At 39.9% G+C, this 16,001-nt stretch overlaps 1 protein-coding gene across 5 annotated transcripts in view; it reads right to left on the minus strand.

The window, feature by feature from the left end:
* Positions 1–16,001, minus strand: part of KCNQ2 (potassium voltage-gated channel subfamily Q member 2) — a 98,169-nt gene that overhangs the window by 42,274 nt on the left and 39,894 nt on the right. For all 5 annotated transcript variants that reach the window (XR_008849336.1, XM_056548948.1, XM_056548950.1 and 2 more), the window contains exons 2-7: positions 14,866–14,956; positions 12,404–12,530; positions 7,898–8,073; positions 6,031–6,159; positions 2,602–2,712; positions 1,888–1,983 (exon numbers count right to left, since the gene is read on the minus strand). Coding sequence is in view for 4 of the 5 variants with exons in the window: in XM_056548948.1 (XP_056404923.1) it covers positions 1,888–1,983; positions 2,602–2,712; positions 6,031–6,159; positions 7,898–8,073; positions 12,404–12,530; positions 14,866–14,956 (730 nt within the window). In the remaining variant the exon portion in view is untranslated. The remainder of the gene's footprint in view (positions 1–1,887; positions 1,984–2,601; positions 2,713–6,030; positions 6,160–7,897; positions 8,074–12,403; positions 12,531–14,865; positions 14,957–16,001) is intronic.

Below are 16,001 nucleotides of genomic sequence, written 5' to 3' on the forward strand. Positions count from 1 at the left end.
TCAAATGAAATAAAATAATATGAAAACTTTTACTCAAATCCCACAGCAACCCAGTGGAGAAGCTCCAGTGAACGCTGTGATGTTAGTTTACTAGCAGCAGTGATATGTGATACCATACATGACCACTGCAGCCAAACAGTGGCCTCATTGATCACATGATGTGGCTCCCGTGGCATCTAGACTCCACTGATTGGCTGCAACAGTCACATTGCAGTCTTTAGTGTTAAATACCAGGGTGCTTGTCAGAGCATTCGTGCTGCATCCGAGATGTGAGTAAAAGTTAAGTTATTTTATTAAATTTAAGCATCTTATAATTTTTTTTGGCAAAGAGTAGACACCCGTTGTAAACCTACTTTAATGGTCACAGGTAGTGTAAAAGGTACAACGTGGGACTGGCCTAAAATCTGAAAAAAAAAAATCTGCAAAGAAATGTGCATGGTGTGTGGATTTTACTCAGTTACACTGCAAAGAATGAAATCCACAGTGAAAATCAGCAACATTTCAACAGCAGGAAGGGCATTAATAAATCTGTGAATTCCGCAAATCCAAATTGAGATATTATCCATAGGAGCAAACCCATAAATGTCCAATAGTCCAATACTATCCCGAGTTTGAAGGCCCCCAGACCCCCTTCAATCTGCTTGCAGCTGCCGCAGATTGTCAGATAGCCGGAAACAACCTGAATGGTAACTCCCAAAAAGGTTAATGGAAGATACTTACATATTGTAGCACCAGTGTTCCATAAAGCCAACAAGAGTTAAAGAAGTAGTGCAGGGAAAAATTACTTATCACCTATCCAAAGGATAAGGGATAAGTTATAGATCACGGGGGTTCTGACTGCTGGGATCTCCTGAATGGAGCGACCATTCCGACCCCCGCAGGAAGTCACGGCTGACACTATGGGATACATGGAGGTGTGTCGGCTGCCACTCCGTACGGGGGTCGGCACGCCCCTTTCCATAAGACTGCCGAAGCCCTGTTCAGGAGATCACGGTGGGTCCCAGCTGTTGTAACCCCCGTGTTCTAGAACTTATCCCCTATCTATCACTTTTTTTTTTTTAAATCAACTGGTGCCAGAAAGTTAAACAGATTTGTAAATTACTTCTGGCATCAGTTGATTTAAAAAATAAAAGGTTTTCCACCGGAGTACCCTTTTAAGCAAACTGCGAAAAATAGCCACCTCAACTGATTTTAGCTTTCTAACCACCTCCTCCAGTGGCCGAAATGAGGCCTTGGGGCCCTCAATCTTGACATAGGTGTGAGCCCCAAATCTATCGGACAATTATGGCATAGCTCATGCTGTGGATATGCGATAAATGTCCAGATGGGACTCCTTGAAACTGGCCATAGGCATCTTAAGAGTTTCAAAGGGGTATATAGACAAGAGGCTACAAGAATTACCCAAAATGTGTTAATTATCTCTGCTTGCTGTCAATAGATGAAAATGTTCTCATGGTTCACTACAATGTATGAGTGTAGGAGCTTTGAGTCAGAAATCCAGTACAGAATTAAGACATGGGGGAAAGGAAAAGATCCAACTCAATCGATTATGTTTCCCTCAAAGATGATGGAAATAGTAGCTCTGCATCAGAACTGTACTAAATGAACAGCTTGTCCAATTATCATTCTGCCTCGGTTCCTAAGCTTTACTTCACCCAGAAGAGATTGAAATGAGGACGTTCATTCTGCATTTTGTTATTTCTCACCTTTCCCTGAAAACTCCCTTGGTGCCATCTGTTCTAGCGCTGGAGCTGGCTGCAGCACAGGATGACGTCTGTGCTTTGATAACAATGGGCAGATTTATGATGTGAAGTTTACACCTCCACACGCGGTCTATAACAGGTCCCAGCAATGGGAATAGGGGAATCGAAAACATCCATCCGTTACCTGGATCAGCCCGGCCGCAGGATTTCGCCTCTTTTCAAAGTGCTTCTGTCTGTGCTGTTCTTGGACCTTTAAGGCAAATCCGGATCCAAGGATCCCCTGAAGACATAACAATGCAGTTACACATCTGAATCAGGATGATTCTATCACAAAACATTACATTTCCAAACTAGCGATCAGCTGATATCTGTTAGAAACCATCAAGCTCTCACTTTCCCTGCAACGCCGCCACTGGGGAAATGAAGTATTACATCGTGCCCACTGAAATCATGGACTAAAAATTTGCGTATTGATTTACCAAGAATTTTATTTGGGTCTAAAGAATTTCAAGAAAATTCTAATTCGTTATAATCCAAGCATTTTCATGTTTTGTTTCAGATTTGTTACCTGTACAGCCACTTCTTTGACAGGAGTCCATGCTCCTGAATATACCTTGTGTGGGCAGTCGGAGTACTTCCGAATCGGGTCCAAATCTAAAACAAACCTAACAGTTAGATTTGCAATGTCGGATCTAAAATGCATGTCAGGAGATTCATTGATCTCTACAATGGACTATATAGGTACTACACGTCTTGCGGCTACCAGTCTTTGTACAGTAGTTGTTTTTTCCTAGATTTTAAATGGCAGAACCCCTGTATACACTGTAAATTTCCAATGAGAATACTTGAAAATGAATTTTGTAAACCAGATAACTAAATAAAAAAGTAATGTACTAACAGCAGGAAGAGCAAAGAATGAGACTCCAATGAGAGTAAAGGTGGCAGCGAGAAGACGACCGTTCCAAGTCTGTGGATACTTATCTCCATAACCAATGGTAGTGAGCGTGATCTGAAGAAAAACAAGAAAATTCCTAGAGGTTAATTGTCACAACCACATCATTTAGCAGATACTAAAGAGCTCAAACAGCCAAAGTCTGAGGGAGAAAACTATATTACTGCCCCTATATACAGGAATTTAACTACTTTAACTCTGTCCTCTATATACAAGGATATAACTAATATAATACTGCCTCTATATACAATAACACTTCTACAATATTACCCCTTGTTTACAAGAATATGACTACTATTATACCACCTCCTATATACAACTAAATAACTACTATAATACTACCCCTTATGTTCAAGAATATAAATACTGTAGTACTGTCTCCTATGTACAAGAATATAACTAATATAATACTGTCTCCTATGTACAAATATATAACTACTATAACACTGCGCCCTATGTACACAAATGTAACTACTATATTACTGCCCCTATGTACAAGAATATAACTACTATATTATTGCCCCTCTATGTACATAAATACAACTACTATAATACTGCCTCCTATGTACAAGAATATAACTACTATAATACTGCCCCTATGTACAAGAATATAACTATTATAATACTGCTCCCCTATGTACAAGAATATAACTGCTATAATACTGCCTCCTATGTACAAGAATATAACTACTATAATACTGCTCCTATGTACAAGAATATAACTATTATAATACTGCTCCTATGTACAAGAATATAACTACTATAATACTGCCCCCTATGTACATAAATACAACTACTATAATACTGTCTCCTATGTACAAGAATATAACTACTATAATACTGCCCTCTATGTACATAAATACAACTACTATAATACTGCCCCCTATGTACATAAATACAACTACTATAATACTGTCTCCTATGTACAAGAATATAACTACTATAATACTGCCCCCATGTACATAAATACAACTACTACGGTATAATACTGTCAGACTTGAAGGCTCTGTGTAGCCAGTGAGAGCAGTATTATTCTTGGAAGGAGTGATTTCACTCTCACATAGTCAAATATTTATGAGATTCATGTTCCATCAGACACTGTGATGCTGAATTCCAATACAGTCATGATTTCTGTACTCTACATAACAGATGCGATACCTTTTAGTAGGGAGAATGGGGGAATCTTTCATTGTCTTTCACAGTTTATTTTTTTTTTTATTGTAAAATGTAGCAAATTTTTGGGCAATGTGGCTTTCTTGGGATTTTTTGGCATTGCCTGTTTCATGAATGTGTTCTGTAGAGGCCAATCTTATCCTAGAATATGCAGTAGACACAGATTTATTATTTGAGACTTTTTTGGAACAAGGGGATAAAAACAGGTTTCAACCTTGCGCCACCACTAACATGGTGTAAAAAAAAGCTTGTCAACAATCTATAACAAGTACACTAACATTACACACTTTATCAGAAACTGGTTTCATTTTTAATGCACATCATTTAAAATATATACAGATCAATACATAGAAACTGAAGCCTTAGAAGGGAAGGTTTATTTGAAAAAAATAATATTTTAAATAATTTATTTCTGTGCAATATTAAAAATGGATTGCTTGTTTTGGCTAATTTAATGATTCAATTATATGCTTGCGATTATTTCATGTTAAATTTTATTTTTTTTTTACAAATAAATGTACTAAAAAACACCTTTGCATTATTTTTTTTTACTGTCACCATCTTATGAGGTACGGATCAGTTAGGGCATAGAGAGTTGAAACAGATATCCGAAACAGATGTATCCTTTGCCCACAGACTGTAAACTATATCCGAAGATGTTATGTATTTCGGCCGGAGTCAGAGAGGCGGGGCCGAGTTACAGAAACACACCTCTTCCCCGTTCTGACCCAGTCCAAGCATAGAGCCCTGTATGTCAATTGGGTCAATGAGGGGAGGCAAGCAGCTGCTTCTCGGCCGGCCCCTTCAACTATTCAGCTAAAGCCACAGATATAAGTTTACAAGCTATGGGCAAAGGATACTAAAGTATGGTCTGTTTCATCTCCCTATGCCATAACTGATGGTGCCCGACGGTGTCTTTTACATTTTTTATTTTGTTGAATACAAATGTTGTATTTTTATTTTTGGTTTCCCGACGATTTGTTCTGTGGTGTTAGCGCACAAATATTGTTGACAGTACAAAGTGGCCTACAAAATCACCATCACTGCCTATGTAAAAGTTACTATCCACTGAAAAGTCTCATAAAATAAAGTTAGGGAAAAAAGTGTCTTACCACAGGTAATTGAGAACTGGCCTTTTGTGAATGTCCCTTAGCTCGGCTCTCACTGAGAGAAGTAAAGCTGGTCTTAGGTTTGCAACTGCTAGGCATACCTACCCATAAGCCAACAGACTGCAAGCAAGTCACTATTCCTGATACTTGTTCTTGTCCCTGCTGTGAGGGTACAGCTCTAAAGAATTCTGGTCTCCAACAGGGAGAATCTACATTATGCAAGAAAGGATAAGTTGAACAAGGGCCTCTCTGAATTACTCTGATCTTTTGTGGGCCAAACATTCGAGTCAGTGCTGTCTGTCTGCCAAGTTAGGAAGACTTCCCTGGATGCACTTTCTGAGTATCTTATCAAGGATGCCTCAGCAGAGTGAGTAAAGTGAAGACTACACTTTGCCCCTTTCACCAGAGTAGACCAGCCTGTTAAGATCCTCATTTAGCAGTAATTTTGGACTGAGAACTTTAGAACTTTATTTGCTTTAGACATTACATGTGGCAGTGCTAAGAGCACCTAAAGATTGCTAAATTTAGTAAAGCTGCTGTAAAAACATTATTTAAAAGGAACAGTCACCAAATATTCATTCTTCTGATTTCAAAACTGTAACGTACCGAGCTGAATTCAAGCATCTGTATTACAATGGAATTGCAAAAGGGGTTCAGTAGTTTTACAAAAACAAAATTCTCTGATCACTAAAAAGTCGCTAGTTCAACAGAAAAGTCTACAGAAACGCCATTTAACAGAACGGTGAGACTGTATGATAAGCAAGCCTTCAGACAACCAAAAATAATGGTGCAAAAAAAGGGGTCAGCCACACCAATGTTGATAAATCTCTCCTAATAAAGCTAAAATCAGTCTTTTGGATATGTGTTTTATAACCTATTGTAGTTGCTCCCTGTTATTCGCCAGTCTGGGTTTGTAATAGGATGAATGTCAGAGAAATGCTGCTTACAATTGTTGCCATGTACATGGATCAATGTTAATGTGCACACAAAATTATATACACTCTGTAACCGGTCTAAAGAATTTCTTACAAGCTTCCTAAAATACTTCAGTGTTCCTTATACATGGCACAGCCTAAAGAACTCAGACACTCACCAGTCCCCACCACAAGGCGTCGGCATAAGTATCAAACATTTCACTGTTCTCTTCTTTCTCTGCCAGATACACCAGGAATGACGCCAAGATGAGACAGAGGAAGCCGATGTACCAGGCTGTTATCAGTTCCTAAAAGTAAAAACAAAGTTACAGTCAAAAATATAATCCTTAAATGCGCCCTGCATCTACAATCTATGTGTTCAAACTAGGGATCGACCGATATCGATTTTTTAGGGCCGATACCGATAATCTGTGGAGGTTAAGGCCGATAGCCGATAACTTATACCGATATTCCGGTATAAATTATCGGCTATTCCCCCCCCCCCCCCAAGGCCGCTGCAGATGATTGATTTTAAGCAGGTGCTTTAAATCAATGAACCGATTTGTGCGCACGCCTTGTTTTGCGCATTATCGGCAGGATAGAAGCCGATACCGATTACGGCAAAAAACGTGAATATCAGCCGATAATATCGGCCGATAATCGGTCGATCCCTTGTTCAAGCCACTGGAATGTTCATCACAGTTTCTGTTTCCATGATGATCAATTTATGTTAACTATCTCCATGGCTGAGAACTTCCATACAGGGCCACATCAGCCATGAAGTAGGATAAGTATCACTTCAAGTGACAGCATTGGCCTGTGGCCTCCCTCACTCAAGGAATGTTGGATACCCAGGTCAAGTGTCCTCCCTTGTGATAGAGCAGAAAGGAATACCCAGTCACACTCCCTTGTTAGCCACAATCTGCTATAGGGCAGTGGCCTGCAAGGAGTGAGGAGCAGCCAAGGACGCCACATCCCGTGGCATGCTGTCTGCACTAACCTGCGTCATGCACGAAAAGGAGTATCTGTAGAATTTTTACTCAAAGGAGGGTTAACTCCTTTACTATCATGGGGAGAACTACTGTGTGGGGGAACTATTGGTGGGTAACTGCTGTATGGGGGCACTATTGGGAGGGAAGGGCTAGACACATTGCTTACCACCCTAATTTCTGGAGACAGATACAACAAATTAAGCATAACTTTAGGATTCATATTTGCTGCTGATTTTTATTTTTTTAAATAATTTTTTTTAGGTAGAAACACTCTTTAACTCGAAGTGAATAGGTGCTGCAGTAACTTAGTTCCACCACTACACAGAGTATGGAGCCATCTTTTTCCGTTACCAGTCTTTCTGTATTCCAGGTGCAAAACAGCTGATGGATGGGGTTGTCCAGTGCAGCTAGGCCATAAGCAGTACTTCCCAGGAAAAGCTTTTAAGGGTACTCTCACACGAGCGGACCCACAGCATATTTTACACTGCAGATCCGCCGCTGAAGGACCCCTGCATGGTGTCTTTACATGTGTCTGCTCGGAGCGGCAATAGGTCGCTACGAGCAGATACACTGCGATGTGCAAGTTGTCACGCATGCGCGGTGTACTTGCACACATCGCAGTGTGTCTGATCGTAGCGGCGTATTGCTGCTCTGAGCAGGCACATGTAAAGACACCATGCAGCAGTCCATCAGCGGCGGATCTGTAGTGTAAAATGCGCTCTGGGTCCGTTCGTGTGAACATACCCTTAAGCAGTACAGAACTTGACCAAGACCTGTAGGTGGCAAAACTTCTATAGGGAGTACTTTATTTTTCATTATTGAAGTCATGGATGAATTGGGGTAGTGGAGTCCTTTCGTACCACATCTATGCACAGGTTTGGTATTGCAGCTCAGCTACTTAAAAGTAAATGGAGCTAAGCTGCATTACCACAGAGAAACCTGAAGATAAGTGTGGCACTGTCAGCCAAATTAATCTAATCCAACACAATGCTTTTGAGGAGGTGATCACTGCTATACACTCATAGAGACAAGGTTACTGTACAGTGTGTAATACCTTGCTGTGTGCATACACCACAGAGCCCAGTAGTTTCCATGTTCCTCCTCTCCGGTCCATACGGATCATACGCAGAATCTGCAAGAACCTCAAACTCCTGAGAGCTGAGGTGGCAAAGACATTCCCCTGTGACCCTGCAGACAGGACCGCTATGGACGCTATCAACACCATGATGTCTGTGCCAAGAAAAAAAGAAAAGAGCTTGAGCTACTTATTTGTATCTAAAATTTTGCACCTCAAAAAGTTTTCCATTACCCTTTCACCTTCATGTTTACACGTTAAACAAAATTTCACTACGTTGGCTAAGATAAAAATACTAGGGATGCCGAATTCCCCCTAACCATAAGTCTTTGGAACAATTATTAGAAAGATGCCAAAGAAGGACTAAAGATCTAGTAAAAAAGAAAAAAGAAAAAAAAAACATTTATAGTGCTCAGATACCCTGAAACAGATCTAAAACGTCAAATAATATTGGAGTACGCGCTGAGTGGGGTGAAAAACAATAAGATAAATGACAGTAAAGTACCGTAAATGAACCTGGTGTGGAAGTCACGGAATATATAGAACCTACCTGATAAAACTTACATTTATTTAGTTCTGGCTATAAGAAACATATAGGTATACTGTGACAGACAGTAACATTTGATACATATGGTTACTCTGAATCACAAATCGTGGAGGCTATTGCACGACCAATGGGAGTAGGGGAGGGAAATGTGCACTCTGCAGCTTAACCCCCATTACTTCTCTCCCTAAATTTTTTTATAGGGTGGCCCCATCCACAAAGATGTTCCAAACCTCTTGCTTAGTGCTGGAGTAAGGTAATACACTAGAGGGAATGTATAGAAAATGGCTAAAAAGTTTATGGAGATAATAGCCACAACTCAGAGTGACCACAAAAATAACACACACAACAAGTTCAATATGAAAATAATTTAGTGTGGATCAAAATATACAATCTCTGATGATGTCACATAGATTATTTAACAAAAGACTAAATGATGCCAGTTCCAGTACTAGTTCCAACAAGTTTCACTTGCTTAATAGTTTGCGGGTTCATCAGGGAACTAAAGAGGCATGAGTTCCTAAATCATAGCCGAGGTTAGGACAATAATAACATATAGTATTACACATAGATAAAGTGAATATAAATAAAAAGAGACTGTACCTAGACAAAGCAGTGTATGTCATCCAAACGGGAACTTAAAGCAAACCCTTCAGATCCAACAACATTTTTTTAATATATCACTCAGTACCTAATCCTGACCATGTACATCTAATTTTTATGTGTCTAGCACCTTTATTTATTTTTTTATTACACTTTTAGTTTAGCTCACTAGTCTGAATTCCTCTCAAATGGAGAGGGTGTGGCCTCACTGTGCAGGTTTCCGCCCCCTCTCTCAGTATACTGTCTGCTCACATCTTCCCTAGCATTAGCAAAACTACAACTCCCAGCTTGTCCTCACTGACAGTAGGGGGACACAAGCTGACAGTGGGAGGATTTTTCCTCCAGCTGTGAGCCCTGCACTGACAGCTGTCAATCAAGGAAGTGTGTCCATGACATAGGTGATGATGCATGGACACAGCAGGACTAGTATGTGCCCAAGCAGACAGGGGGGCAGTTGTTTGACTGGCTTTTCCAGTATGAAATACTGAAAATTTTCTAATGAAAGCAATTGCAAAACCTATTGGTTTTGCATGCTTTACAACATATCAAAAGTTTTTGGATCTGACAGTGCCCATTTAAGTCATCCAGGGCCAAAAGAAGCATATAGTACGATATAGGGAAAAATGCAATGTAGGCAAATACTTTGCAGTATAATGCCAAAATAATCAGTCAGTGGTAGAATAGAATAATAATCTTATTACACGTCCTATCCAATAGAAGATTAACAGATGTCCTATAATATCAGTATCACATATTATGTGGGCCATGTTCTCCAACATATGCGGCTCCTCTGACTACCTATGGTGGCAATTACTCCATGGAGAGTCTGTCCTAATGGAGACGCATCATAACTTCCTGCACAGGACAGATAAGCAGCTAGCCATGCATTTACATATACTATCGGATATATGTTATCCTCTTTCAATATGTGTATGTATCTTTTATTAATACATCTGTGTACACCCTGCATATTAATGCAAACATTGGATGTAGACTGGGGCAAAAAAAGTATTTAGTCAGCCACCAATTGTGCAAGTTCTCCAACTTAAAAAGATGAGAGGGGCCTGTAATTTTCATCATAGGTATACCTCAACTATAAGAGACATAATGAGAAAAAAAAATCCATAATATCACACTGTCTGATTTTTAAAGAATTTATTTGCAAATTATGGTGGAAAATAAGTATTTGGTCACCTACAAACAAGCAAGATTTCTGGCTCTCAGAGACCTGTAATTTCTTCTTTATGAGTCTCCTCTGTCCTCCACTCTGTATTAATGGCACCTGTTTGAACTTGTTATCAGTGTAAATGACACCTGTCCACAACCTCAAACAGTCACACTCCAAACTCCACTATGGCCAAGACCAAAGAGCTGTCGAAGGACACCAGAAACAAAATTGTAGACCTGCACCAGGCTGGGAAGACTGAATCTGCAATAGGCAACCAGCTTGGTGTGAAGAAATCAACTGTGGGAGCAGTTATTAGAAAATGGAAGACATACAAGACCACTGATAATCTCCCCGTGGTGTCAAAATTATCACAAGAACGGTAAGCAAAAATCCCAGAACCACACGGGGGGACATAGTGAACGACCTGCAGAGAGCTGGGACCAAAGTAACAAAGGCTACCATCAGTAACACACTACTCCGCCAGGGACTCAAATCATGCAGTGCCAGACGTGTCCCCCTGCTTAAGCCAGTACATGTCCAGGCCGTCTGAAGTTTGCTAGAGAGCATTTGCAACGAAGGAGTGGCTTCGTAAGAAGTATTTCAAAGTCCAGGAGTGGCCTAGCTAGTCTCCAGATCTCAACCCCATAGAAAACCTTTGGAGGGAGTTGAAAGTCCATGTTGCCCAGTGACAGCCCCGAAACATCACTGCTCTAGAGGAGATCTGCATGGAGGAATGGGCCAAAATACCAGCAACAGTGTGTGAAAACCTTGTGAAGACTTACAGAAAACATTTGAGGTATATAAAGGGTATATAACAAAGTACTGAGATGAACTTTTGTTATTGACCAAATACTTATTTTCCACCATAATTTGCAAATAAATTCTTTAAAAATCAGACAATGTGATTTTATGGATTTTTTCCCCTCATTATGTCTCTCATCGTTGAGATATACCTATGATGAAAATTACAGGCCTCTCATCTTTTTAAGTGGGAGAACTTGCACAATTGGCGCTAAATACTTTTTTGCCCCACTGTATATATGCACACAATATATGTATACTGTATATGCCTATAGAAGGATACAATACCTATTACGTTGATATGGTTCCTAGCAACTTGTGTAGCTTTGGTGTGTATAGGAACCCTTGGGCATAAATATGTGATACTGATATTATGAGATATGTGTAATGAGATTACACATCTGGTTATCTCTTATTGGATAGGACACATGTAGTGAAATTATGCTTCTATTCTGCTAATGGCTGATGATTTTTAACATTATCCCGCAAGGTTATTTTTTCACATTGCATTTTATTCCCTGTATTGTGCTAGATGCTCTTTTGGCCCTGGATAACTGAACATTACATTTGGATGACATACACTACTTTGTCTGAATACCGTCTTTTTTCTTTTAATCACTGTATCTCTGTGTGATGCTAATGTCATTATTGTTTTAACCACGACGGTTCATTCCCCGATGAACTCAATAAGGTGAGAGAAACTTGTTGGAACTAGTACTGGTACTGGCATCATTTAGTCTTTTTATCTATTGATCTACATGATATCATCAGATATTGTATATAAATATATTGTCCTATAGTGTAAATATTTTCAAACTGCACTTGTGTGTGTTGTTTTTGTGGTCACTCTAAATACTCATAATTCTTTTTAGCAGCTTTATTGTCATTTTCTATTATTTTATTCCCTTACTTCGCGAGAGGATAGGGACCGTCTTTGTGGTTGAGGCAATCCTTTTAAGGAGGTCGGCTTCCCAAAAGGTAGGGAGAGAGGTATTGGGGGTTAAGCTGCAGAGGGCACATTTCCCTTCCCTACCCCCATAGGTTATGCAATACCATTCACGACTTGTAAATTTAGAGAGATCATATGTATCAATGTAACTGTCTGTCCTAGTATACTCATGTGTTTTTATAGCCAAAACTAAATACATTTAACTTTATATCTGTTTCAGGGTTCGGAGCACTATAATTGTGTTTTTCTCCTCGACCTTAAGTCCTTCTTTGGCGACTTTCTAATGTCTACATATTGACAGAATTTGGATCTGGGAGAGGGAATATTATACTGAAAGCTGAATATTATAGATACCTAGCAGGTGACTGGGAAGGTCACCTGATAGCTATCATAAACCAGATATGACAAAACAAGCCTCACCGATGACACAGAATGGCTTGCGAGCAAACTTCAGCCGTCCTCTCCATCCTCTGTAACGGCAGCAGCAGCCGGCAGCCCAGATCCGGACAAAGTATTCTACCCCGAAGACCACAATGGTGACAATTTCCTGTTGGAAAGAAAAGATTGTAAATTAGAAGAGGATATAATCCTGGGTTCATTCAACTTCAAGTGTGTAAATATTTCCATAGTAAGACTCCTCAACTTAGTCACCCTAGGCTAGTTCCACTTTAGTGTAGGTACCTACTGCTTATCTGAAGGAGCCTAGGGACAGCGCAGAATAGGCAGAAAAAGTAAGAAGACACAGGGAGAACAGTTTTCATTACAAACAGGCAGGTCCTTCTTGACAGCTAGAGCACCTCTACAACCAGAAGTCAATGTCATATTATTGAGACATCTGGTGTTTTGTAGCATAGGTTTTGGCTTGTAAATCTTCACAGAATGGCACCATTCCACACAATTTTTGTTCCCACTCACACTGGGCACTCCATCTGAGGGGTACAACAGACTAACTAGTGCTACAGAGATGCTAAAAAAAAAAAGAATATGCAAAACAGCTCTCACACCACCTTTTCCAAGTGGCTTTCCCTTAAACTAGGAATCCTGGAAATTGACTGGGAATATATGCCAAGAGAGAAATCTCTCCAGAAAGAATACTCACCTACAGACAGATATTTTTTAGTCTCGCCCCTTGTCAGTACAGAGCAGGGTACTGGCTGCCTAATGAGAATAGGGGCAAAGATCTCCAGCAAAAAATAACTGATCCCCACCCCACAGGAGAGGGCTAAAAGACCCCCCCCCCACCACCACCCCCCCCCCCCCCCCCCCCCGCCGCTATCGCCGGGACGGGACCCGGCGCTCAGTGATAAGCAGAGTACAGCTCTCGGGTCTTTTCAGCACTCCAATAGAAATGAATTGAGCTCGTGTCGTTTTTCGGTAGATGACACGCGCTCTTCACTGTGAGTGCCCCGCAATCAGCTACTGTGGATAGGGGATAAGTTATTTTTTGTCAAAGTACTCCTTTAAGGAGAGCTTCATAAAGATATGTAGGCCATTCATGCTCCACTGGGAATTTTAGGAATAAAGGATATCTAAAGCAGTTTTCCAAATGGCTTTCCCTTTAAGAGGTACTCTGTTGCTAGACATCTTATATCCTATCCAAAGGAAAGGGGATAAAATGTGTGATCACAGGGGTTCAGCCTCTGGGACCCCCCACGATCTCCGTGCAGACACCCAGCGTTCTGAACATTATGTTTAGAACGGTGGGTTGTGGTAGCCGTGGTCGATGTCATGCCACGCCTCCTCGTGTCGTCACACCTTTCCATTCATGTCTATGGGAGAGGGCATGGCCAGACCCCCGCAATCCCTTGGATAGGAGAAAAGATGTCTAGCAATGGAGTACCCCTTTAATGTCAGTGTTTTATTATAACTAGGCATCTTGGAACCTGACTGTATGTATGCCAAGCCAGAGATCTCTCTAGAAGAACAAGGGGGGGGGGGGGGATTTATGAAAACCTGTCCTTAGGAAGAGTTGCTGAGTTGCCAATAGCAACCAATCAGATTGCTTCTTTCATTTTTCAGATGCTTTTTCAAAATTGAAAGAAGCAATCTGATTGGTTGCTATGGGCAACTCAGCAACTTTTCCTCTGAACATAATACTCATCTGCAGACAGCTATTTTGAGGTTTTCTCCCTTTCTCCCCTTACAGAGCAGGGTGCTGGCTTGGCATATATTCCCACTCAGTTTCCAAGACTCCTGGTTGGAATAAAAAAAAACTTACTTTAAGGGAAAGCCACTTGGAGAAAGCGGTGTGAGAGCTGCTTTGAATATCCATTCGTCGCAAAATTCCCACTGGAGCATGAATGGCCTATAAGTCTCCCCACAAATTAATGATCCTCTCCTCCAGAAGAAACATAACCCCTTTTGTCTCACAAAGATGCTAGTCCTCTTTATTGTTTACACACTGTGGCTAATGCTTATGGACAATGGCTCTTGGATTTTTATTTTTGGGGATTTGTAAGTATTTAAATGTCCATAGGAATAATAGAGTCCCCTTATTTTGAGTGATACAGCTAGTAACTTTTTTTTATTAACCCCATACCAAAGGTAACGTATTAAGGTTGCCTGTATTTGTGTTAGTTTATAAAGCCCCATTTTCATAGTGTTCATGTCAAGCAATCAGCAACTTGTCAAAACAGGATATCAGGTACAGCCCGACGTGCCCATTGACTGGTGGTCCCAGCAGTCAGACCCCCACAATCACTGGACGGGGGGCAGATTTCTAATTGCTGGAGAAAGTAGTTTGGAATAATGTGTGTACAGTATATTTGGTTTGTTCAGCGAATATTTAAAGGCCATATCATCCAGCCCTAGAAAGGACAATATTAAATCTCATCACTCAAGTCCTTGCCTCAAAGAGGTGACAATCTATTTCCTATACATACCAGTATGTAGAGGGCACCCTCTGACTTCTCCTCATACTCTCTAATAGTGGAAAAGACAGAAAGAACGAGACAGGAGAAGACAAGCAGGAACCTGAGGAAGAAGAGAACAGAACACTAACTTACAGTGATCATAATACTGCCTCCTATATACAAGAATATAACTACTATAATACTGCCTCCTATATACAAGAATATAACTACTATAATACTGCCTCCTATGTACAAGAATATAACTACTATAATACTGCCTCCTATGTACAAGAATATAACTACTATAATACTGCCTCCTATATACAAGAATATAACTACTATAATACTGCCTCCTATATACAAGAATATAACTACTATAATACTGCCTCCTATGTACAAGAATATAACTACTATAATACTACCTCCTATGTACAAGAATATAACTACTATAATACTGCCTCCTATATACAAGAATATAACTACTATAATACTGCCTCCTATATACAAGAATATAACTACTATAATACTGCCTCCTATGTACAAGAATATAACTATTATAATCCTGCCACCTATGTACAGGAATATAACAACTTTATTATTGCTCCTATGTACAAGAATAATACTACTCTAATACTATACTATAGATACAAAAATAATATACTATAATGCTGCCACCTATATACAAGAATATAACTACTATAACACTGCCTCCTATGTACAAGAATAAAATTATGTTTCCCTATGTAAAATAATAAAACTACTATAATACTGCCTCTTAAGTGCAAGAATATAACTACTATAATAGTGTCTCCTATGTAAAAGAACATACTTACTATAATACTGGATGCTATGCACAAGAATATAACTACTATAATACTGCCCCCCCCCCTATGTACAAGAATATAATTATAATAATACTGTACTCCATGTACAAGAATATAACTACTATGATGAAAAGAAAAATGTCCTAGCACTGGCTTCTTTGATACTCAAAAAAAGACAGTGCCAGAGCATTTTGCTTTTCATTGGATTTCCTGGGTACGTGAGCACGGCACCGTTACTCGGGTGCCCCCTCCTCTCTACATATGCCCATAGCTACTATAATACTGCCCCACATGTACAAAAATATTACTATTTTAACACTGTCTACTATGTACAAGAATATA

Source organism: Hyla sarda, chromosome 12 (genome assembly GCF_029499605.1).
Source record: "Hyla sarda isolate aHylSar1 chromosome 12, aHylSar1.hap1, whole genome shotgun sequence".
Taxonomy (NCBI): Eukaryota; Metazoa; Chordata; class Amphibia; order Anura; family Hylidae; genus Hyla; species Hyla sarda.